Source organism: Mesoplodon densirostris, chromosome 9 (assembly GCF_025265405.1).
Source record: "Mesoplodon densirostris isolate mMesDen1 chromosome 9, mMesDen1 primary haplotype, whole genome shotgun sequence".
Taxonomy (NCBI): Eukaryota; Metazoa; Chordata; class Mammalia; order Artiodactyla; family Ziphiidae; genus Mesoplodon; species Mesoplodon densirostris.
In genome coordinates this window covers 44888226-44911690 of record NC_082669.1, presented here as the reverse complement: position 1 = coordinate 44911690, position 23465 = coordinate 44888226, and the positions used below count along the sequence as shown (strand labels likewise).

The 23465-nt window shown below is 34.6% G+C and overlaps 1 protein-coding gene across 1 annotated transcript in view; it reads right to left on the bottom strand.

Annotated features, from left to right (window-relative positions):
* Nucleotides 1-23465, bottom strand: part of MEOX2 (mesenchyme homeobox 2) — a 63826-nt gene that overhangs the window by 9558 nt on the left and 30803 nt on the right. The window contains exon 2 of the mRNA XM_060108051.1: nucleotides 6112-6284. Within this exon, the coding sequence (XP_059964034.1) occupies nucleotides 6112-6284 (173 nt within the window). The remainder of the gene's footprint in view (nucleotides 1-6111; nucleotides 6285-23465) is intronic.

Below are 23465 nucleotides of genomic sequence, written 5' to 3'. Positions count from 1 at the left end.
AGGAAATACCTAAAATTAAGGCTCATTTTATATGTGTGTGTATATACATACAGGTAGATAGCGATGTATCTGTATATCTCTATCTCTCTATTCATCTACCTAAGAACGTTTTAAAAAATAGATTCCTTACATACTCTCAAGGCTGGCTCAATAAGGGTGGAGTCTTATTTTTCTGATTTTTTTTTTTTTTTTTTTTTTTTGCGGTACGCAGGCCTCTCACTGCTGTGGCCTCTCCCGTTGCGAGCACAGGCTCCGGACGCGCAGGCTCAGTGGCCATGGCTCACGGGCCCAGCCGCTCTGCGGCATGTGGGATCTTCCCAGACCGGGGCACGAACTCGTGTCCCCTGCATCGGCAGGCGGACTCTCAACCACTGCGCCACCAGGGAAGCCCTATTTTTCTGATTTTTTTCTATATTATTTCAAACTTGGATATTTACATTGGTAAAAGGTTAGGGTTCAACTGTTTATTTCTCAGCCTTCTACTTTATACAGCTAATATCTCTGAAAATTAATTTAGGAGAGGGTGGAATTGTTAATCTTCTCTTTATAGATTTTGCTTTATTATTGATATTCTTAAATTTTACATCATAGCCTTTGTTTTGTGGAACCTAAGGCAGTTCTGAATGTGGCTTTTAGAGCTCACCACACATTGTCGATATGCATTTCTTTAAAAAACCAAGCAAACAACATTATTCAGGAAATATCTCTTTTTATTTTGAACTAAGATTCCATTGTATATTCCACCATCAAATTGTGCACCCTATCCTACCCCATTTTTCCCATCAGAGTCAAATTATATTTAATCTCTCAAATTAGCAGGCACACCATGATTTAAGCAAAAGAAATATCTAACCGTTACTCTACGTGACTGTTAAATACTACTCTAAAGAAATGAGGAAATATCTAAAATCACTGGCTACACAGGTATTCTTGGATTACCTTGAATAGACAATATGTCTGATCTTGGAGACATAATTTATTACCTAAGTAACTGAAAGTATTCATAGATATGTATAGAAATAAACCTGCAAAGGGGAAGGATTGTGCAAAATTCTGAGTAAAACACAAAACCACTGTTTATTTGGCACAGGAAAAATTCTCCTTCACAGTCATCCAAAAAATGGACATCTATTTGGAAAATACTTGGCATTGAGCCATTTAATGATTTATGAGTAACAAACAAAACATAATCCCTCTCATTCCCACTAATGTAATATGATCCAACTAGGTGGGATTTTCCATTTATCTTGGCAGAGGTATCATGAATTCAGGCTGTTTATCCTGGTAATCTTAGCTTACAAATCTGCAACATTGCACCTTTGATTAGCTCTGTGAAATGATTTTGTGAGAAGGAAGGATCTCCCATTCTTTCTATATTTGGCAGCCTTAACTCTATAAATATGTCCATTTTGTCACTCATAGTTTTATGCAGCTGCCTTCCCTCTTCTTCCCATTGTGAGACATTAAAAATTTGGCATGAGCTTTTTCCAAGTGTATCTGGATGGATGAAAAAGCCAGAATAAGCTTGTCAAACTTAAAAAAAATCTTGGGACAGGAGGGTCTTTAGACTGACTGGCTCTTCAAAGTATTCCAAGTGGCTCTGCCAACTGAGGATTATTAGATGTTGACTGAGAAGGGTATATGAGAATATGTTGTACACTTGAGGCTGTAAATTAGAAACTGGAAGGTTACTAGAGTGGTAACTATTCCACAAAAAAACACTATATAATTAAAATATTTAAAGCTCAACTTTGTTCCAGTGTATTCATTTTTATTTAACATAAATCAATTTTCTTTAACACCTAAGTGCTAACATGGAATTCCTTTGCAGGATAAGCCTCTTTTTCTCCTTCTTTCTTTTTCCTCTTTGGCCAGATGGAGTTCAAAGGGGATTACAGACTTCCCCTACCTGTATAGGCACTGCATTATGGGAGACACAAACATAAAAGTCCTATTTCTTTGGAGATTTCAGAACTATTCTTCAGATTTGAAAATTTGAGTCCCGAGTGATATTTAAGGATTTAGTGTACCTTACTTTTCTCTAAAAGGAAAACTAATCATTATTGCAAATATTTATAATCACATGTATGTGGCCCATCAGAGCATTGTGGCAAGTATATTGATTGGGTGATATAAACAAGGGAGCAGTATCTACAAATAACATATCAATTATACATATACATATTTTAAAGGCAATTATGTAAATTTTCTAAATAAAATTACATCTAAAAACTGTTTCTGGTTATAAAGTAAGTTTTCATTTAGGAGAAAGTTATTTCTTGTGAAACAATTCTGCTATTAATGGAAATGATTCAATATTTGTTGTTTTTCCCCTTTACATTGTTAGAACATACAAGTTCTTTTTCTACATTTGAATCTTGAAAGGCTTTTAAAAAATCAATAAAAAAAATTTTAGGAGATTATTCTATTAAAGTTAAGGAAAACACTGAACAAAATGGAGTTAGATATAATATTCTTTGGTGTATACATTTAAGTTACTTTAATAAATCTCATGTTATTTTAAAGTATGGAAAAAATCTTGCAGCAGAATGGAACTGGAAAACTGTACATTTATAATTAGAATATTTTACATGTGGAAATCCTATAAAAGGGGAGTTATTTAAGATTTTATATGTCAAGATACAGATTACATAGGTAAGTATGTATGACATTAATGCAAAATCAAAGTAATGGAATAGCTGTATCTCAATTAAAAGAAGATGAATGCAAAGGGTTCAGTTTATAACTCTGTGTTTATAATTTTTAAAGCCCAACCATGAGAAAATAAACTGAAAATATCTCACTGGGATGAGCACTCTGGCATCTTGGAGGAATATGCTTTCAGACCTTTAAGAATAGCAAAACTGATTGACAGCATACAATATTTTTCTGATGAATTTAGCATAGTAAAATTCAGCCCAGAAAAAAAGCCTTCGGATTCTTAATTTAAGATAATGAATGTGCACTGAAGTAGAGGAAAAAGACATAAACATTTGGCATAACCAGAAACATTCTCTCAGATGACCCTGTCATTCCTCTCTTTTGATATTCAACACTCATCACAATAGTGAACACTTGTTCAATTTTTGCTTCTTCCATGAGTTCTACCAGACTTGTCCAGCTTATTTTAATAAGATTTTATTTCTATCATCTAGCTCAACAAATATTTGTGTTACAAAAGGATTAACTCACTATGCCTTGCATAGCAAAGAAGTTTTCCCCCTCTGGGTGATAGATTTGTTTTATAGTTTATGCTAAAATTTCTTTGACATTCATTGTGACATATAAATCTGAGTAGAAGAAAGAGAAGGTAGTTTTAATTTCCATTTTATGCCTTGGGGAGATTGTTACTTGCCTAAGAATACCCAATTCCAATTGGCAAATCTAGGATTTTTGTTCAGATTTTTCTCATAACAATTAAATTTTTTTCTGACTAGCAAAAACTAAAGACATAATTTTGATTGGGAATTTAGATTCCACATGCATCCATCATATTTTCTTATTAACTTGCAAAACCGTTAATAGAGATTTATAGGATAAAAAAACTCTTCTACACAATACCAAATTTTCAATTCTTTGAAAACCTAATTAACTCTTAGTGTTTGTTGTTGTTGTTATTTTTTCCCTTTATGGAGCTATAGTTAGATTGTTTCCCTAATGACCTCCAAAAAATTTTGCCTTCCTTCCGTGGGTCTACTCCCATAGGCGGTCCCCTCTTACAATTACACCGAACTTGGTCATATGATTCACTTTAGACAATGGGACATTAGTAAATATGATGGAAGCAGAGGCTTTGAAAGCCCTTGTACATTGGCGTTTTTCCTCTAAATACTCCTGGGAATGCTTTGTGAATCCCAGGGAGCCTATTAGAAGATGAAACCACATATGCAACAGGGACAAGATGTCCCAGGTGAGGCTGCCTACACCAACCAATTCTTAGTTACCCACCGGCTGACTACAGTTCCATGAGGGCTCTAGGTAAGGCCAGAAGTAGGCCAATTGAGCCCAGTCAAAATCTTTGATCCTCAAAATTTTGAACAAATTAAATGTTGGTTATTATTTAAAGCCATTAAGACTTTTCAGTGGCTTGTTACACAGCAAAGGCTACGTGATACAAATTTTAAAGGGACCCTTTTTAAAAAACAAAGATTAAAATTGTGCATGTGTGTGTATACAGTGTGTGTGTGGGTATGTATATATATGTACATAAGTTTTTCACATAATGGCTTCTGATTCTTTTCCAAGAATGGCAAGTCAGTTAGGAAAAAAGAAGAAATACCCAAAATACCTTCAAAATTCCCAAACCAAATTTACAGAATTTCTCCTAAAAAGACATTATTCTTAGCCAAAAGTGAGACCTCTGCTCTATGATCAGATAATGACAGGTAACCATAGGACATTCCCAGAAAAGAAAGCACGGATCTTGACTTTTCTCTAGACTAAACACAGTAATACATCCCATATTTCTGTAGATTAAAAGAAAACCCTAGTTTCTTATTTCCTTTATGTATCATTTAAAATATAGTTTCATTTCCTAGAATTCACTGTCTCTATATAAAAACATTAATGTATAATTCCACCCTCCTTTTTTTCTGCTTCCAGTTAAAAAAAAAAAAAAAGCAAAAAAACAGATGTCTGCCAATGTAGATTTTGGATCCTGCTTTCCAGCATGCCAAATGTTGTACACTTATGGAGAGAACTTTGTATGTGAAATTCAAGGGAAGGAAAATGTTGTGCTCCATAACTTCGGTACTAGTTGTAATATTTAATAAAATATAAACTGCCAATAAATAAAACCACATAAAAGTGTTCCTCTGTATATTTTCACTACCCAGAATTATCCTACTAAAAACTGAAATACAGAAATTAACAGAAGGAAAGCAGATGATTGAAGAAGTTGGATAAAATAACTTGCTTTCCTAAGACAGTATTCATCTGTCCACACCATGTTGATATTTCTTTGCTTCCAGTGGGATCCCTGGAGGAGGTGCATACAGTGGAAGAGGAAATGAGACTCTACTCCTAAGAGTGCCAATCAAAACTGCACTGTCCATAAAGATGTTTGCATTTGCCTTTCAGGAATGTTTTCCTAAAGATTAGCAACTATTAACCATCAGTAGGGTAGATTCTCCTAGGGAAAATCAGAATCCATATAAGGAGTGCTCTGGGAACACTACTGGGGCAAATCATTTGCCATTCAATTAAAATACAAGAAAGGACCTAAAAAGTAATTAATTAAAAATATTATTTAGGTCTTATTAACTGGTGCCCACAGGTCACTAATAATTTCAAAGTGTTCTCTAAATGAGTGGGTACCAGAATTTTGAATTTCTGAGACCAATACAATTTCAAAAATATTTGAAGTAATGGGGTAGAAATGTTTACCAATGATCTATGTAGCCTTGCTCCCATAATTTCCCAGCTCCCTTGAATTTAAGTGGTACTATTGACTATTTCCGGACATTAGAGTGTAAATGGAAGTGACATGGGTCATTTCCAGGTGAAAACATTTAAAGGTCAATGCATGAACCTCCAACTCTTTCTTACCTCCTGTGGTTACCAAGGACACCACATGTCAGGATGCCAGAGGGTCAGATTGGGTCCCTGAGTGATTATTTGGAGTGCTGGACTTGTAAAGTTAGTATGGAGAGTGAACAAACAATGAACTTTTTTCTTATGTCACTGAGGTTTGGGGGTTAATGTGCGACATAAACCCTATCCTGAGCAAGAGAGGAAACTAACATGGGATTGCCAACTTTCTATTATTCAAAATAAGGAGATTTTAAAATATAAGCAAATAAAATTCCTCTCCATATGCCATCATTATATAAAATAAATAATATTTTAAAATAAAAAAATATAAGAAAGGTACAATCACAGAACAAAGGATGATTCCTTAAACTGAATAAATGCAGTTTTCTATAAAACATGACTGTCTTATTCTTTCTTAATTTTGTCATTTTGCTGGGCAAAAACTTCATCATGAAAGAGAAAATCTGTCTTCCCAATGATATTTAAGAACCACAGATCTAGATATTTCAAAAATGGCGGGAGAAGATTGTTGACCCAAAGCAATTAAAAATATCATATAATCTCAATATCCGACATTACCTGTCTTTCAGTGAGATCCAGATTCACTGCTATCTCATATCGCCTCAGTCTGGTCAGATAATTATGATGGGCAAATTCTGCTTCAAGTTCTCTGATTTGCTCTTTGGTAAAAGCTGTCCTTTCCTTCCTGGGTTTGCTATTGACTTCTGACTTGTAATTTCCTTCCTGGGAGTCTGAAAATAAAAGAGAGAATTAGATTTAGTTCATTCATTTAAACATGTTCAATCATATCATTCATACCAGAAACATTTACTGAGTAACTACTTTTCCAGGTAGCATTAGACATGGTAAAAATAGACAGAGACCAAAGACAGTAAGACTTATCTCAACAGGGTGAGATAAATTTCTTTTTTTTCCCAGTGTGCCCCCAAGTGACTCACAGCCTAATTGGGGAAGTGTCTAGTTTTCTTCTTTTGAAATAGGAACAAAAAACTTAACTGCTCTTAACATGCTGTTATAATAACAAGATAAAACAAAGCCCCTCTAGAAAACAATTTTATATCTGAAACTATTCAGATATAAAATTTCTTCTAATAAGTTTTTCAACATAAATTCTTAAGGTCTAAGTATGACTAAACAGAGTGATCCTAAGAAACAGTGGTGACTCAGTATGTGACTATCTGAGCAATTCAAATATCTAGCAACTGGACCATAAAAGTCAGTTCAAGCTCAGAGTAAGCATACGTAAGTGTGTGTGTGTGTGTGTGTGTGTGTGTGTGTGTGTGTGTGTGTATTTATTGGTTTTTTAATTTCAATTTAAGTGCAGTCTCCTTGAAGGCAATAGCAATGCTCTCTTTTTATTTTGAATAATACTTAGTGCAATGTGGAATCTATAAATACAATTTTGTTCATTTAACTCAAAATATGAACAGAGTTTTAAATGTCTTTTCCCTACATATGAGATAAACATAAGATGCACAACACCTAAAATTAGGTACCCAAACACCAAATCTTATAATGTCCTGTAGAAAAAATCATAATTTACAGCAAGCATATCATGCCATCTTTTCTTCTAAGAGTTCAAGACATAATTAACATAGAGTTATTTAACTTATCTTCATAATATCCCTGAGACGTAGGTTAGAAGACATTCTTAACATACTGAAGAACAGAACGTGTGCCTAGAATGGAAAAAAATTCTACATATACAAAGTAATAGATAATCATACCAGATCTAACAATTCATGTCAAATTTACCTCAGTGAAATATCAACATAATCAAGATAAAGTGGCATGTCTGTACTCTCTCAAAAATTATTTCAGTTTTCTAATTAATTTTGAGCCTGTACACACAAGCAGTGATGCCTTTACCAGGTAGTGATACAATGAACTCTTCTATGAAGCCAAATGAGAGAAATGATATAGGAAAAATGACGGTCAATCAGATTACGAAGTGTGACATTTTTTTAATTGACAAATATAGTATGGCACAGCTTTATGAAGGACCTTTTAAAGCAGTATTTGTTTCTTCATCCAATGATGCTTAAATATGCTATGTACAAAATATTGTTGTTTTTTTAGTGTTCTTTTCCTTTCTGTCTGGCTGTGGGAAGTCTAACTAAAGTCAAGAGGGGTCTACATAATGGAAATCCTCTAGACAAGGTGCTCTAATGTAAACAGTTTTGATTTGACTCTTACCAGAATCTACGCTGGCCAAATGTAAAGTTTTCTAGGTCTAGTAGCAGCAGTGGCAATAGGTTTGCATCAAAATTTTGGCATACTTGGCCATTAATTTCCTGTGAGGGATCACAGGGCATGTTTCACTGACTGGCGCACTGGCACTGTCATAAATTCTTTAGAATTCACAGACCACATTTCTGGGCTTGACACATAGCCCCGTGTTGACTGCCTCCCCACCTTGACAGGGCAGTCAGGGCTTTATCCAGTGCAAAAAGTGGTCTGTGATATGTTAGACACAGGATGACTGTATCTAATTGTAAGCCACTGGGACCAGATGAGTTACGGATTAGATGTGTGAGTTCTCAGCTAGGCTGTGTTTACACCATGTGAACTTACCTGGCTCTAAGCGGAACGTGCATTATCCACTTTTTTAAGCCACAGATTTGCCGACCTCCACATCTTTGGTGCATTTTGCTATTCTGGTATTATGTGAACAAAACTTTCCAATGATTGATTTCTTTCTTTTCTTTTTTTTTTTTTTAACTTTTCCATCAGCTGTACTGGCAGAGGCAAACTCAGTCACAGCCCAGAATATTCAGATAAGTCCCTCTCACAAGGACTCATGTTCTCACGTGAATCAAAAGTATATTTTTGCCAGTTTGGAGCCATGTTTAGTCTGAAATCTGTGGCTGATTATTCTTTATGTGGGGACAATGCTCTTTTCCCTTCAGTAATGCAACTCTGGAAACTGAAAGCAAAGCCAGGGCATTTTTTCTCATAAGCAATTCAATTGGAATGATTCATGGTTAACACATTCCCTTATATAAGCATGAATGAACAAATTCACATTGAGGAAAGTCCTATTAAGTTGTATTTATTTTTGAAACCGATTTCTTTGAACTTTCGCAGTATTCAGCAGTACTTCAAAAATGCCACAGACACACACAAACATACAAAACTTGGGCCAGTTCTTGGAAGAAGGGTTACATGCAGTGGATCTATACGCATGCCCAATGAAACTAGAAATATACAAGAGAAGGTTTATACATCCAGTGACTGAATTGGAACAAAAGTCTGGCTATAATTCAACATTTATATCCAAAAGCAACTTACCAAGCGCCTGAATTCCAAACCAAAGTAGCTCACAAAGTGAAACCCAGTGACTAAAATGATGTGAATTGTGCACACTTACAATAAGCACAAATGGAATAGTTATATTGGAATTAACGTGACAAAGAGTGGGTATGTGCTTCTTGATTTCATTACCTAAAAGAGAATGTCAATGTAGCTGAGGTGGCACCAATGTCAATTAATTATGTGGACACTTTTATCCTTGGGTCTGTGATTCTGTTGTGGTTTCCACCCATGATGCTCCCACTTTTTCTTTCCTGTGAAAAACATGCTCCTTGGGATTGCATTTCTGGACTTATATTTTCTATAATCTTGGATTTTAAACAGTTTTTGACTTTCTTCACCTGTATTTTGCAAAGTCCATCGTTTGCTGACCCTGAAGCTTCTACTACTATCAACTGACCAGCTTTTCTTTGGTGGAAAACGGGTGACAGCCTTGGACGAGGCTTTTGGCAAACTGCACATTAGCTTCCATCTGTTTCCCAGCTGTTTCAACTGAGGCAAAACTCCCTCCGTTTTCTTCAACCTCCCATATCCTATGCCAAATGGTAGGTGTTGAGGGGGGAGTCTGGAAACTGCCCTCCTTTCTTGCCTACAACCGCAAACAAAATGTCACCATCTGTACAGTACATTGCAATGTAAAATAGTACAATTGTTGTTTCTCGTCTCAGATACTTTAATGCACATGTGGGTGCGCTCTCACTCTCCCTCACCGCTTGGAGGAAATGTTGACTTATGTGTTCAGGTATAGTTGGCAGTCCCAGTTCCCTAACCTTTTGCTCCCTGGGACTATGCTAATGGAAGAAGTCTGCAATACTTCCGTGGAGGATAAAAATTGCCCTCTAAGGATCGCTTCTGTCTAGCATTTAGAACTTCTCCACATGTGACTTTTTATTTCCCCTAGTGCAAGAGGATGCCAAAAGATAATAATGTTTTACTGACAAAAAGTAATGTAAGGGCTTGGTCTGTTCACTAGTGGCACAGAATACCTTTTAGCAAAAGAGAAATAATAAAGTATGATTGAGTATATTTTTGGCTACCCTGAGTAAACTTATTAACTTGTTTAAATGAAGAACATAATTTACCAATGTCTGTAAAATATCAAAATGTAAAGGAAGGTCTCCATAGCTTAGACTAAAATGAATACTTATTTCATATTCTGAAGAAAAAAATGAATACTAAGCCACAGTCTATTCTAGTGCTTTGCAACTTCTTGTATTAACGTTTTGTAAGCTATTCAAAATGAGAGATATTCTGTTATTATTAACAAAGCTCTGCAAATAGTAGATATAGGAAGCTAATAATTATATTTATATAGGCATAGAGATTGTGGATAGATGTAGGGTAATTTATAGAATAATCCTATTGATGCTAGTAATTTTCACATTTAAACGGGAAATTGCCTTCCGTATGGGAAACTTATCCAACTTGCTACTCCAGCCTCTTAATGAGTGGGCATTTCAGCCTTTCCAGATTTTTTTTTTCTTCAGAGTAAATAATCTTCCCCAGGGGTTCTTAAATCCTCTAGGTGATCCACTCTCCAGATTTGAGAACTACAATCATAGTGAGCTACTATTACTAATGAATGTGGCTATTATACACTGAGGTATGTAAGGGAAAAAAAGGATTGAAAACTACTATGTTAAATCTAGAATAGAAATTAGCATTGAAAATATCCACTGTTTCTTATAACATTGATGTGAAAAATGTAGAGCTACTATAACAGTTTCTCTTATAAAGCAAACCCAAATTTCAAAGAACAAAAAAAAAAAGAAATTTCTATTTTTAGTAACAGTGTAGTAATAGTAACAGTTGTATTCAACATGCAAAAGTCATTCTATGGGCTGGACCAGTGATTATCAATTGGTGAATGTACTCTTTTACCATCCAGCCTCCCTCTTCACTGCCTCCTTGATTACTCATGGGATTGTCTAGTATGCTTTCAGGAATGAAATAAGTCGGATAAATCTCACATTAGTGAAACTGAAGATATATTTATTTTTATTACATTTGTGTTGCCAATTGTATGTTTTGAACAAATAATTTATAAAGGATACCCTATTTACTTCTGTTAAAGGCATTTAGGTTCTTACTTGGTGGGAGATATTGAAAGATTAACTGTGTGTAGCTAAAACTTACATGTAATAGAATAGTTACTATTATGTCAGAGTAAATTTTAGTTTTGACTTTTTAGATTTTGACTTTTTTAGATTTGACTTTTTCCCGATACACTTGGGCATAATTTTATACAACTAATTCTTAAAGTGAGAAAAATCAAAATTCAGTGTACATGACTGTGTCAGTACTTAGCAGTAGCTACCTACATAAGCAAATATTATAATTGGTAACATTACAGAATCATACCACATGATGTAATTACACAGAGGAAAAGAGTATGAAGACTTGAGATACTTTATAAAATCTATGTATTTTTAGGTGACATTTTAGAATGAGAGCGAAAGAGAGAGACATAATAGCACAAGATTGTTCTTAAACTAGCACCAATTTAATAACTTGCTATGAATCTGGATGTAAATAATTTGAAAACAAATACCTCAGAATATACATAAAAATAAAATATTTGGGTCTCTTAAAGTCACCCACACCTTATACATAGATGTTTCCCCACAGTAGGTAATAATCTTACCTTGGCATTGCATTGCATTCCTAGGATAAACTGCCAAATATTATAACAAAGTCCTTCTCTTTGCTTCCTCCCTTCTCTATAATTTTAAGATGATAGCAGTTATAGGAATTTTAGCCAATTTAAAGTAGATACAGGCATTTTAACAATATTATTTCTTCCAATCCAGGAGTACAGGATATCTTTCCATTTTTTGTGTCTTCTTCACTTTCTTTCATCAATGTCTTATATTTTTTAATGTATAGGTCTTTCACCTCTTTGGTTAAATTTACTCCTAGGTATTGATATTTTCTTCTTTTTGATGTGATTGTAAATGAGACTGTTTTCTTGAGTTATCTTTCTGATAGTTCATTTCTAGTGTATAGAAATGCAACAGATTTTTGTATATTAATTTTGTGTCCTGCAACTTTACTGAATTCATTTATTAGTTCTAACAGTTTTTTTGGTGGCGTATTTAGGGTTTTCTATATATAGTGTTATGTCATCTGCAAATAGTGACGGGTTTTACTTCTTTCTTTCCAATTTATGTCTTTTACTGCTTTTTCTTTCCTAATTGCTGTGGCTTAGACTTCCAATACTATGTTGAATAAAAGTGGCAATAATGGACATCCCTGTCTTGTTCCTGATCTTAGAGGAAAAGTTTTCAGCCTTTTACCATTGAGTACAATATTAGCTGTAGCTTTGTCATACATGGCCTTTATTATGTTGAGATGCATTTCCTTTATACCACTTTGCTGAGAGGTTATTTTTTAACCATAAATGGAAGTTGAATTTTGTCAAATGCTTTTTTTGCATCTATTGAGAACATCATATGATTTTTATCTTTCATTTTGACAATGTGGCCTATCACGTTGATTGATGTGCAAATGTTAAACCATCCTTGAAAAATTCCACTTGATCATATTAATGTATTGTTAATACATTAATGTATCCTTAGATTTGGTTTGCTAATATTCTTTTTTTTTTTTTTTTTTTTTTTGCGTTACGTGGGCCTCTCACTGTTGCGGCCTCTCCTGTTGCGGAGCACAGGGTCTGGACGCACAGGCTCAGCGGCCATGGCTCACGTGCCTAGCCGCTCCGCGGCATGTGGGATCTTCCCGGACCGGGGCACGAACCCATGTCCCCTGCATCGGCAGGTGGACTCTCAACCACTGCACCACCAGGGAGGCCCAACGTCTCCAATCTTGCTACACAATTCTAGGCTCAGAAACTCATTACAGAAGCCCAGAATTGACTTTGTGCCTCTAGCTATATCCCCAGGACAAGGGGATGCAACAGAACAAGGCACATGTACCTGCTTGGATTGTGCCTGATAGCGAAGGCTTTCACAAGGATCACCATTTCCACCTCCAATGGGACGAGGAACCCCTAGTGAAGAGCTTCTGACATACAGCATTCCATTATATTTTCCCTGATTATATTAGTTTAAAAGTGCACCTCTCCTCTGGGATCCCATGAAATGGTCGTGTTTCCTTTTTACAATGCTTACCACATTCTGCCACAGTATGGATCCTTTACTTCCCCTACTAGAACATAAATATTTGATGTCAACTATTGTTCTCATTTATTCAGTAATTGGGGATGAATACGGGCATTCATATTTACATTTTAATACACACATAAGCAATAGTCAAGGACATGAAGAGGATGCAAACCTCCAATCCATTTCTCATTCACCTTCTATTCAGCTCTATGTCAGCAAACGGCATGGGGTTACATGGTGTTACAGTGTCCCTGAGAGAAATGAGGAGGGAAAGAAACTCTTTCAGAAGTCAGGGATCTACATCACTTGGCAGTGGCCAGAAGAATTGTGACATTTCTAATTTACATCTGTCAACAGGTCAAAAGGGACTGAGATCCCTTCTGACGTCAGACAGCACCATATAGCTTTTGCAGTGAGGTCTTAGAAAATTCAGCACCAATTCTGCTAACAGCTTGATAAATCCCTTGGACATGGAAGAGCAGAGCTTCCATAGTTTTCTTTTATATACTGGAAGACAAGTCTACGTCTTCTAAGAGTGTGAGGGCTTGCATTTATGCCATTGTTCTCAGCCTTTTTTGGCAATTCACCATACATATTTTTTGGCAAGTGACTTTAATATATTTTTATAGCAGTAACTCTTATAAATTACTGAGCTTTTCATTTATCTTCATGTCTGCTTTGTTTCTCTGGATTCTAGACTTTAGGTAATTTAATATTAAGAAATTTGCCTTATTCATGTTCATATTCCCAATGCTAAGCACCTAATTCTGAATCTGTTCTGGATCTTTGATTTCCATGCTGTGGTCATGAGTTATGATTTCAGTGACAATCCTAAGGGGCTTTCTTCTGTTATAAAAATTTGAATGACCTTCAACTTAAAAAAAGAGAAAGCATCACTCAATATTGCTTTGTATTAACTTTTCAAAGCACACATCTTTCATATAATTGATGGCAGATGGAGACAGGTCCATAGTCTATCTGAATATGCAGACATATTCAGATAGAAAAGTGCCAAAGCAGTGTCATGATTATAAAATTTAAAACCCAAGAGATTAAATGTTATACGAAGTGAAGGAACTGATTACACATAGTTCATAATTCCCACCCTCAGCACTACTGACATTTTGGACTGGATAATTCTTATTACATTTATATGCAGTGAAATATGAGCATATTCAAGATAAATGGGTGATGGCTGTCCTGGGCATTGTAAGAGATTTAGCAGCATCCCTGGCTTCTACTCCCTAGATGCCCTGCAGCAACTCCCATCTCCACTTCAGTGTTGTCAGATACTACACAGGACTTCCAGTTCAATTTAAAATCCAGATAGACAATGAACAGCATTTTAGTTAAGTATACCCCAAATATTGCTTGGGACATACTTATATTAAAAATATTGACCTTTGGGGCTTCCCTGGTGGCGCAGTGGTTGAGAGACCACCTGCCTATGCAGGGGACACGGGTTCGTGCCCCGGTCTGGGAAGATCCCTGGGGCCATAAGCCATGGCCGCTGAGCCTGTGCGTCCGGAGCCTGTGCTCCGCAACCGGAGAGGCCACAACAGTGAGAGGTCTGCGTACAGCAAAAAAAAAAAAAAAAAAAAATTGATCTTTGATCAAAAATTCAAATTTAACTTGGAATTGTGTATTTATATTGGTGAAATCTGGCAACCCTACCCCAGTCCTGACACTCAAAATGTCTCCAATTGTTTTCAGTGCCCCCAAGGGGCAAAATTACTCCCAGTTGAGAACCACTGAGTACAGATAATATTTGAGACAAAACATCAGGGCTTCCCTGGTGGCACAGTGGTTTAGAATCTGCCTGCTAATGCAGGGGATACGGGTCCGAGCTCTGGTCTGGGAGGACCCCAGATGCCGTGGAGCAACTAGGCCCGTGAGCCACAACTACTGAGCCTGTGCTCTGCAACGAGAGGCCATGATAGTGGGAGGCCCGCGCACTGCGATGAAGAGTGGCCCCTGCTTGCCACAACTAGAGAACGCCCTCGCACAGAAATGAAGACCCAACACAGCAAAAATAAATAAACTAATAAACTCCTACCCCCAACATCTTCTTTAAAAAAAAAAAATCAATAACTCCAAGTTACACAACTCTTTCTAGGAATGACCAACTTGATTCAGAAGTAAATGTCTTATGTGCAAATACCACCACTTTTATTCCACAGCCAAGCCTTACCTCCTCCAAGTCAATGACTAGATTGTCTGCAGATTAAAATTGCTCATGAAGGTTTTTGTCAATGCTATGTTTCTACAATATGTCAAATCACGTAAGAGCTATAATAAATCCATTATTTTATTAAATATATATCATTTAATTAGTAAATCTTGGTTTAATTAATAAATCTTGATTTAATATGCATGAATTTTAGAACTTGAACAGATTCTTACAAATCATCTAGTTCCACCTGCTACATTTATAGATAAGAAATAAAGAGACTCAGAGTGACTAAAGTGCTCATCAGAGATCACATACTATCAGGTCATGTTTATAGGCCTCAAGTGTCATTCAGTTATAGAAAGAGACATAAAAGCATTTTTCCAACTCCTTAAATATCCTTACCTATTGCATGGTGTCTTCTCAAGAACAAGGATTTCAGAAACATCCCTATTTAATTGTGATACTAAATATGGCTATGAAAGCTACACAAACAGAATCTTTATTATCCAAAATGCCAAATGAGCAGATTCTAAGACCACAGTCTCTGCCACTTATCTGAATATTCAACCATTAAACTTCCTTTTCTGCATATTTTAGAATTAAAGTGAAGGAGATAAAATTAAGTAAATTATTTAGCATAGTACTTGCATACTGTGGGCACTCAGTAATCAACTGCAAGCTCTAGCCATTATTAGGGGAGGACTAGGCTCTAAGGACCTCAGTAATTGAAAATGATAGATTTGATAGAATCGGGAGTTAGAAAGGTTTTTTTTTTAAGCATATGAAAATTTTGTTCTGAAAACAGAAGTCAACCTAAAATCTAGGAAGTTTAGAATTTACACAGTAACTAGCAGAGCTTTATTTTACATTGAAAAATGCACAAATCTCTAAAAGGATCTGTGTATTATTTTTGGCTAGTCTACAAATGAAGCTTAAGGTTTAATTATGATTTTTCCAATGAAACTGTTGAGGTGACATTTTACAAGGCCCAGTGGGATCAATGTATGCATTCTTGTTTCCTCTGAAAGTTTTATTGGGATATTTGATGAAATTTAACCAAACCTGGAGTCAGATAGTGTGCTTGTGTGTATGTGCCTACCTGCATGTGTTTGTTCTCCTGCAAAGAATCCTAGCAGCCAGGTATATGGTTTTAGGTAGAGAAGAGTCATATTCTGCCTTGATATTAGAGTATACAAAATGTTTAACTAACATTCTTAAATTGATAAAAAAATAAAATCAGAAGTATTTACTAAACAGCATTATGAACCCATATATAGTCTACTTACAACTTTCTTCACATAGAGGGTTTGAGAAGTTAATCACATAGGTATTTTTTAACATCAGAAATAACTATACGGGAAGATTAATAGCAAATGACTCATAAATTGATTTTTATTTAATTTCACACTAATAAAAGATAAGTTATAAACATAATTAATAGATAAAAGTAATACAATAAAAATAATTGGAAAATCCCAGCCAACTCGGGATTCTGGCCCATGCACCAAGCAGCAACTGGTTTCGTTTTGACTGCTGCTGGTAGAATTCAATGCTTTGTGATCCATTTCTCTGCTGCAGCTGTACTGGCAAGAAGGAGAACAGGCTCAGGGTGACCAATCTGCATTAAGTCAATTTGTGATTGTTTTCTAAAAGGGATTTTTTTTTTTGAGTTCTTAGCTGCTTTTTTTTTTTACATCTTTATTGGAGTATAATTGCTTTACAATAGTGTGTTTCTGCTTTATAACAAAGTGAATCAGTTATACATATACATCTGTTCCCATATCTCTTCCCTCTTGCGTCTCCCTCCCTCCCAACCTCCCTATCCCACCCCTATAGGTGGTCACAAAGCACCGAGCTGATCTCCCTGTGCTATGTGGCTGCTGCCCACTCGCTATCTATTTTACATTTGGTAGTGTATATATGTCCATGCCACTCTCTCACTTTGTCCCAGCTTACCCTTCCCCCTCCCCATATCCTCAAGTCCATTCTCTAGTAAGTCTGTGTATTTATTCCCGTCTTACCCCTAGGTTCTTCATGACATTTTTTGCAATTGGGAGAAGTCTAAGAATTTATGACTTACATTCATGGAACATTACTTAGGTACTCTCCACAAATAGAATTCTGTTTACATTCACTAAGCAGTACATGCTTTATGAAAAATAAAAACCAATAAAAATAAAATCAGTGCTCTATGATTAAATCAACTTGTGATTTAATAATTTTACAAAATAAAAAAGTCTGATGTAAATGTTTGAGCATAATAATATTAAAATGACAAAAGTGTTGATGATGGTTCTCAAAGTGTACAAGTCATACCATCCTCTTTCTCCTCATAATTATTACTACTACTTACTACTTATATATATTTTGAGTTGGGAAAAACTGCAGTGAAATTTACTTTGAAAAACACCTGAAACATAAGATCTGACTGAAGAGATGAAATGATAATTTAAAAGAATTTTTGACGGTAAAATGTTAAGAACTACCGGGCTATGCGATAAAGAATACGGAAGCAAAGGTGGTTGATGACAGAGACCAGTGAAGCCAGAATGGTTGCAATGAATAAGAGGAAAAGATAAGCCTCCATTTAGTACATATATATTATTCTGAGAGATAAGGGAAGAGGTTGAGATCAGAAAGACTGATTCTAGAGTTACACTTCTTGGACAAAAGAAGGTAGGAACGATGGTTGAGTCTGGGATCTGCCTGTTTGTGGAGAAAGGTTGTGATCTGACAATCTTGTTGAACTCTGAGGCTCAATAATAAAGTGGCATTTGCATAGCAGTTTATGCTATAATCCATCTTTGAATCAGGCATCCATAGCCTAATACTCTATGTTGAGAGTGTTGTGTGTTAGACACAAACATGAATAGTTTATTGTGTAAAGTGCTAGGAAATGGATCAATATGACATAGTGCCTATCTTAAGGTAGCTTACAATCAAGTTGGGGATGGAAGCCGCTTAAGATAAATCCACAAGTAATTACAAATAATCATTTTGGGTATACTATCTTGACAGTCTGATGTTTAATTGTCAAAATTTGATGTTTTGGCATGCATAACCTGTGTTTTTGTTAAGAGCACTTTATGGGAAATACTTAGATAATATCATTATTAGTCCATTTCATGGGGGGGAGCAATTTTAGAAAGATACATGTGTATATTTGCATATATAACATACGCTAACCATGAAGCCTTCCTTTAATCCCACATATAGCATAAAATGTTCTGCAAAGCCTTAAGAATTGCTAACTATATAGGGAGCTTCTAAAATACTTTTTGGAAGTCTTAAATGCAATTGCCCTTACATAGAAACTTAAGAACTTAAATGCAATTATTATCTATGCCTTCACAATATTTTTGAGACTAACTTGAATGTAGCACTGTAAGAATTTCACTAGGAAATTCGCTCTTCACTGAAGTGTAAAAAATAAAAATGATCATAATTACTTTTATATTAGATTTGAAAAATCTACACTTATTTTGAATCTCTACCAAGATAACATATAAATGGTACAGAGTTAAGTCTATGACAAAGTAAAGCTTTCATCTAGGTCCTCCTGACAATTCATGGCTTGTAATTTTACATCAAACTAAGGCATTCCATCAAAACTCACAGTTTAATAATTTTTTCACATGTCACAGATCACAGCCTGTACCTTTTGAAATGAAGGTTAGGTATTGAATAGCATTCAGTATTCCACTTCACTGTGGAAGGAAAGGGGCTTGAAGTATCAACATTATGTTTTACTTAACACCTGTGGGTCAACACCTGTGTTGTACAAAAGTAGTACAAAATTTATTTCTAAAATGTAATTTTCCAACACACACACACACACACACACACGCAAAGTGTATCCTCTGCTCTCTTGCAATAATTTTCAATAGGTGGAAAAAAATCTGAATAGTATACATTTTAAAAAGTTTTGCCTTGATTAAACAGAATTGTGGTTACAATTAAAGCTATATACATTTTACAGCTTTACATATTATTTACAACTTTTATGTATTTAGAAGGGAAGAATGACTTAGAGAAAGTAGCAGGAGCTTTGAAGCCAGCCAATCTCAGTTAGAAGTCCACTGTAGTTACTTACAACCTGTGTGGTCTTAAGTCTTTTGAAATTCAGATTCCGCATGTACAGAATCCACACATGATTGCTATACAGGGGAAAATGAGCAAATTTACAGTGTGTATATCCAAGATGTATTATGAATCCAATAATATACACCTATTATTAATAATATTATTAAACTTAAAACGTATCATGAGTAAGATTTAACTAACTGAAATTGTTACTAAATCACATTTATTAGTCTTTTAATTTTATTTGAATTGCTTAGTTGTCATTTCTCACCTAGCATTGAGTTAAATACATGTTGATTTGCTTTTTTAAAAATGATATTGATTTCAAAAGGAGGTGATTATATTTTCTAGCTCTTTCTACCAACACACATGTTAAAAGACCCAGCTGTGCTCATAATTTCTTTGGCCAATCAGCAAGGTTTAATTATGTTTCCTTTTAAAAAATAAATGGGTGTTGCAAGTCTGTATGATTTTATTTCTTTCATACTTTCTTTTTACAGCTTTGCTACTAAAAAGTGTAGCCAAAATTAAAGCATACATTTTTCCTGAGTGTAATTAAATGTCATTGTCTTTTATTTTCAAAGTAAGCCAAAATAAAAAGTGTATATATGTTTGTATGTGTGTGAGTACATATATATTTATACTCTGAATATTTAAAATATTTTGTTTTATTTAGTCATCATTGGTCACATAGGCATTTAGTCAAATTCAGGCAATTTTGGTACATATATAAAGCACTTCTAGATTTTTACACTTTCAATCACATGCAATATTTGAACCCTCTTTTTGAATGACTACAAATGAATTTTATCCAGTTCTGTGCTGGAAGGTGGGGGGAAATGCTCTCTAGAGCCACTACTAACTGGCCCTAGCACACTGCTGTAACACCTTACTATTTCACAAAGCTGAATACTGGGATTCAGAAACTATCATAACATCATGGATAACAATCTATAGTTAGAACCTTCTAGAAAAGAAAGATAGATTAGGCTAAGAGGGTATGATTAGCTAACCTGGGAATGATCTCAATGATTAGACAATAGTATTCAGAGCAGTATTCTAAAGTTTATCTATAGAATTGATGACATTTATCTATGATTCATTAAAAACCCTTCCTGCTGTGCTGATCTGACAATCAATTCATCAAAATGGATAAATCACAGAGGCTATGCTCATGTCACTGTGAACAAAGAAAAGGTTAGAAGTTTCTATAAGTAAGTGAAAAATATTTCTTTTTAATTCTGTTCAACACACAGGGAGCTGTTGCTAATCATAGATTATTAGGGTATCCAGCAATGATCACTGCATCTGAGTGTTTTGTTGTTTAAATGAAATAATAGCTGTGCAAACCTAAAGCACAGAATAAAATGTCAAGAAGAAAAAGACCACCCTTTAATATCCAAGTATTGGAAACTAAAAGCACAGACACAGTCGAATAAGAGTGGAAAAAACCTCCAAATTTCCCACCATTACAATAATATTTTTCTCTTAAGATGGATACTGGTGTTATTTTCTCTTGAAGATGTTTCCACGTTGAAATTACTTAAGGAACTAGCAAATTGAAACAAAGAAAAAGATGAATAATTGTTTGGAAGACAACAGAGTACCTGAATTATCAGGACTGTCAACAAAGATAAAAGTATTTCTTAGATGCTCTCTTGGTTATCATGCTATTTTAAGTACCAGACAATGTAAGTAAACTATACAAAGTACCTAGTCTATAGAAAGAGTTGGCTTTCAAATAGTAAACAAATGGAAAACTACTACATACATAAGCCTCGTAGCATTCTGAGAAATGTGTATGAGTATTTTTGTGGCATGTGCATTTTGTTTCACACACATTTAAGTGTGTGCTTACGGGTATGTACTTGTGGCAGTACTAAGGGAAAATTTTCCTATTTTTAAGCTTATATTTAATTACAGCATCAAAGGGAATCTTCCATAATGAGCACTTACTATGAAATATTGGAAATTAAAAAGAATGTGTTTATAATTAAGCTCCATGTTAGTAGCCACACAAGAAATGTCAATTAATCTACACTAAAACACCAAGTTTTCTGGCAACAGCTATGGAAATGAAAATGGCAACATGCTTGTAAAAACCTCAGTGGTGTGAAACCTTGTTCATTTATTTAATAGTTGTAATCCTTTTGTTCTCAGTTTACTGCCAGCCTCAGGTTTCTTAAATGAACAAATGAGATAATATACATGAAAGTACTTTATAAACGTCCCCATATATAAATAGAACATTTTACCTGGGACAAAGTTTCTATAGCACTTTGAAAATATATTTTTACAATGTAATTGTATTTTTTTTCTCCCCAGACATCAAATAAAGTGATACTGGTTTTCTATTACTGTCTCCTTCAAATACCTACACATTTCCTTCCTTCAACTCTGGAATATACTATTTCTCAACTGAAGAAGAGAATATCTTTGCAACATAGAAAAGTTTTGAACTTGAGTTTGAAGTATGTCAAACTCAGTAAAATCCATGGTATTAAAGATCTAGGATACTGGAAATACTGTACTCAAGTGATTATAATTTAATTGCTCATTATATTACAAACAGAGCTCTTCATGCATTTAGTTAGCTATAAAGCAATGACTTATTAAAAGAAAGTACTCCATGGAACCTAAGAAGTTTTTTATAATGAAAAGAGAAAGCTCCATAATTCATAATTATATTTCAACACGAATTTGAGAAGAGCTCCAGCATTTTTCACTTAAATAAATCACACTGACATAAAATTAATATCCAGATTAGTGGTTTGGTAATGCTTTAGTGAACCTGTATTAACTCTTCCTCTCTAAGATAATAATTGATTTTAACAAGTATTTTCTCTTTAATGATAGCTCATTATCCTCAAGGAACTATATTGAACGTGATGTGTATATTTCAAAATATATTTGCCACACGAAATGCAATTTATATACAGTATTATCCACACATTCTCCGTGTTATAGAGAATGGTATACACACCAAGAAAAAAATATAACAAATATATTTATTATGTTAAACAACCCATAGCTAAAGCTAAAATTTATCTAATGTTCACAAATAAGACTAGTAGTAGAAAAAGTTCTTATTTTAGGTATTTCAATAGTTCTCTAGGAAGAAAGTTTTTATTAGCTTAAGTAAGGTCTTTTCTGATAATGATTATGCTCTAAAAATATGAATTAATGTTTCTGTTGAGAAAAATAAACCATCATGCAATTCCCACAAACCTGTGATACTTGAATATACATAAAATGAATGTTGGAAGAATATTTTCATTGCTCATTTTTACCAATAATCCAGGTTTGCCTCATGAACTCATCATAACAGTATCTCGGCGAGGTATCTGTGCTTTCCACATTAAAATGGTAAGACATTTTCAGACATATGGCTCAAAGATATGTTTTAGTAAATTCTATAGCTAAGTTCAACAAGCACCAAGATTCTGCTTATTATGCAAAAGTCTACTTTGATGGTTCAATTTCTTTGTCTTCTCATATTACACTATTTCCTTTCCTTAGCAATTGTATGCATTAACATAGCAAAATCTCAAGGATCATGATCTAGGTTCTAAAATGCAAAGACAGGAAGCTCAATTTTATGGAACATGAAACTAAAGCTGCTGTGAACAGTTATTACATTCTAGTGGCAACGCTACAAGATTTAAACTTTATAATTGCTTTTAATAGCCAATAACAACTACGAATCCTGGGATGTTTATTATTGCAATTTTCCTGAAATTGGTAGAACATAATTTCTCATTTTAAAAGATGATCATTAACAAAACAATAGGACTTTTAAAATTTAATTAACTTTGAAAAGAACAATCACTTTTTCTAGGATTAGCATGTATGCATTAGCTCATCTTCTTACAAAGACTTGACTTCAGAACTCTTTTTATTTTTAAATGCCTCAATTTACAAACCATGTTTTGGAGGGTTCACAAGACAAACTCAAATAATGGAAACATAATAATCTCAGAAGGATTTCCTTTATCCACTCATTAAAGTGGGAAAATCTGGTCTTCAAAATGCTGAATATCCTATCATGCTAGAGATATTCCCAAAGTATTCAAATTCATCCCTATGACATGTGTTTTTTAATTAAATTAATACATATTGGAAGAAATATCAAGAATAGGCAAGCTTTGTCTCTTTCATATTTAAAAAGTCTTCAAGATTTAATGTAATATTTTCTTCTCTGAATTGTCATTAACAGCATG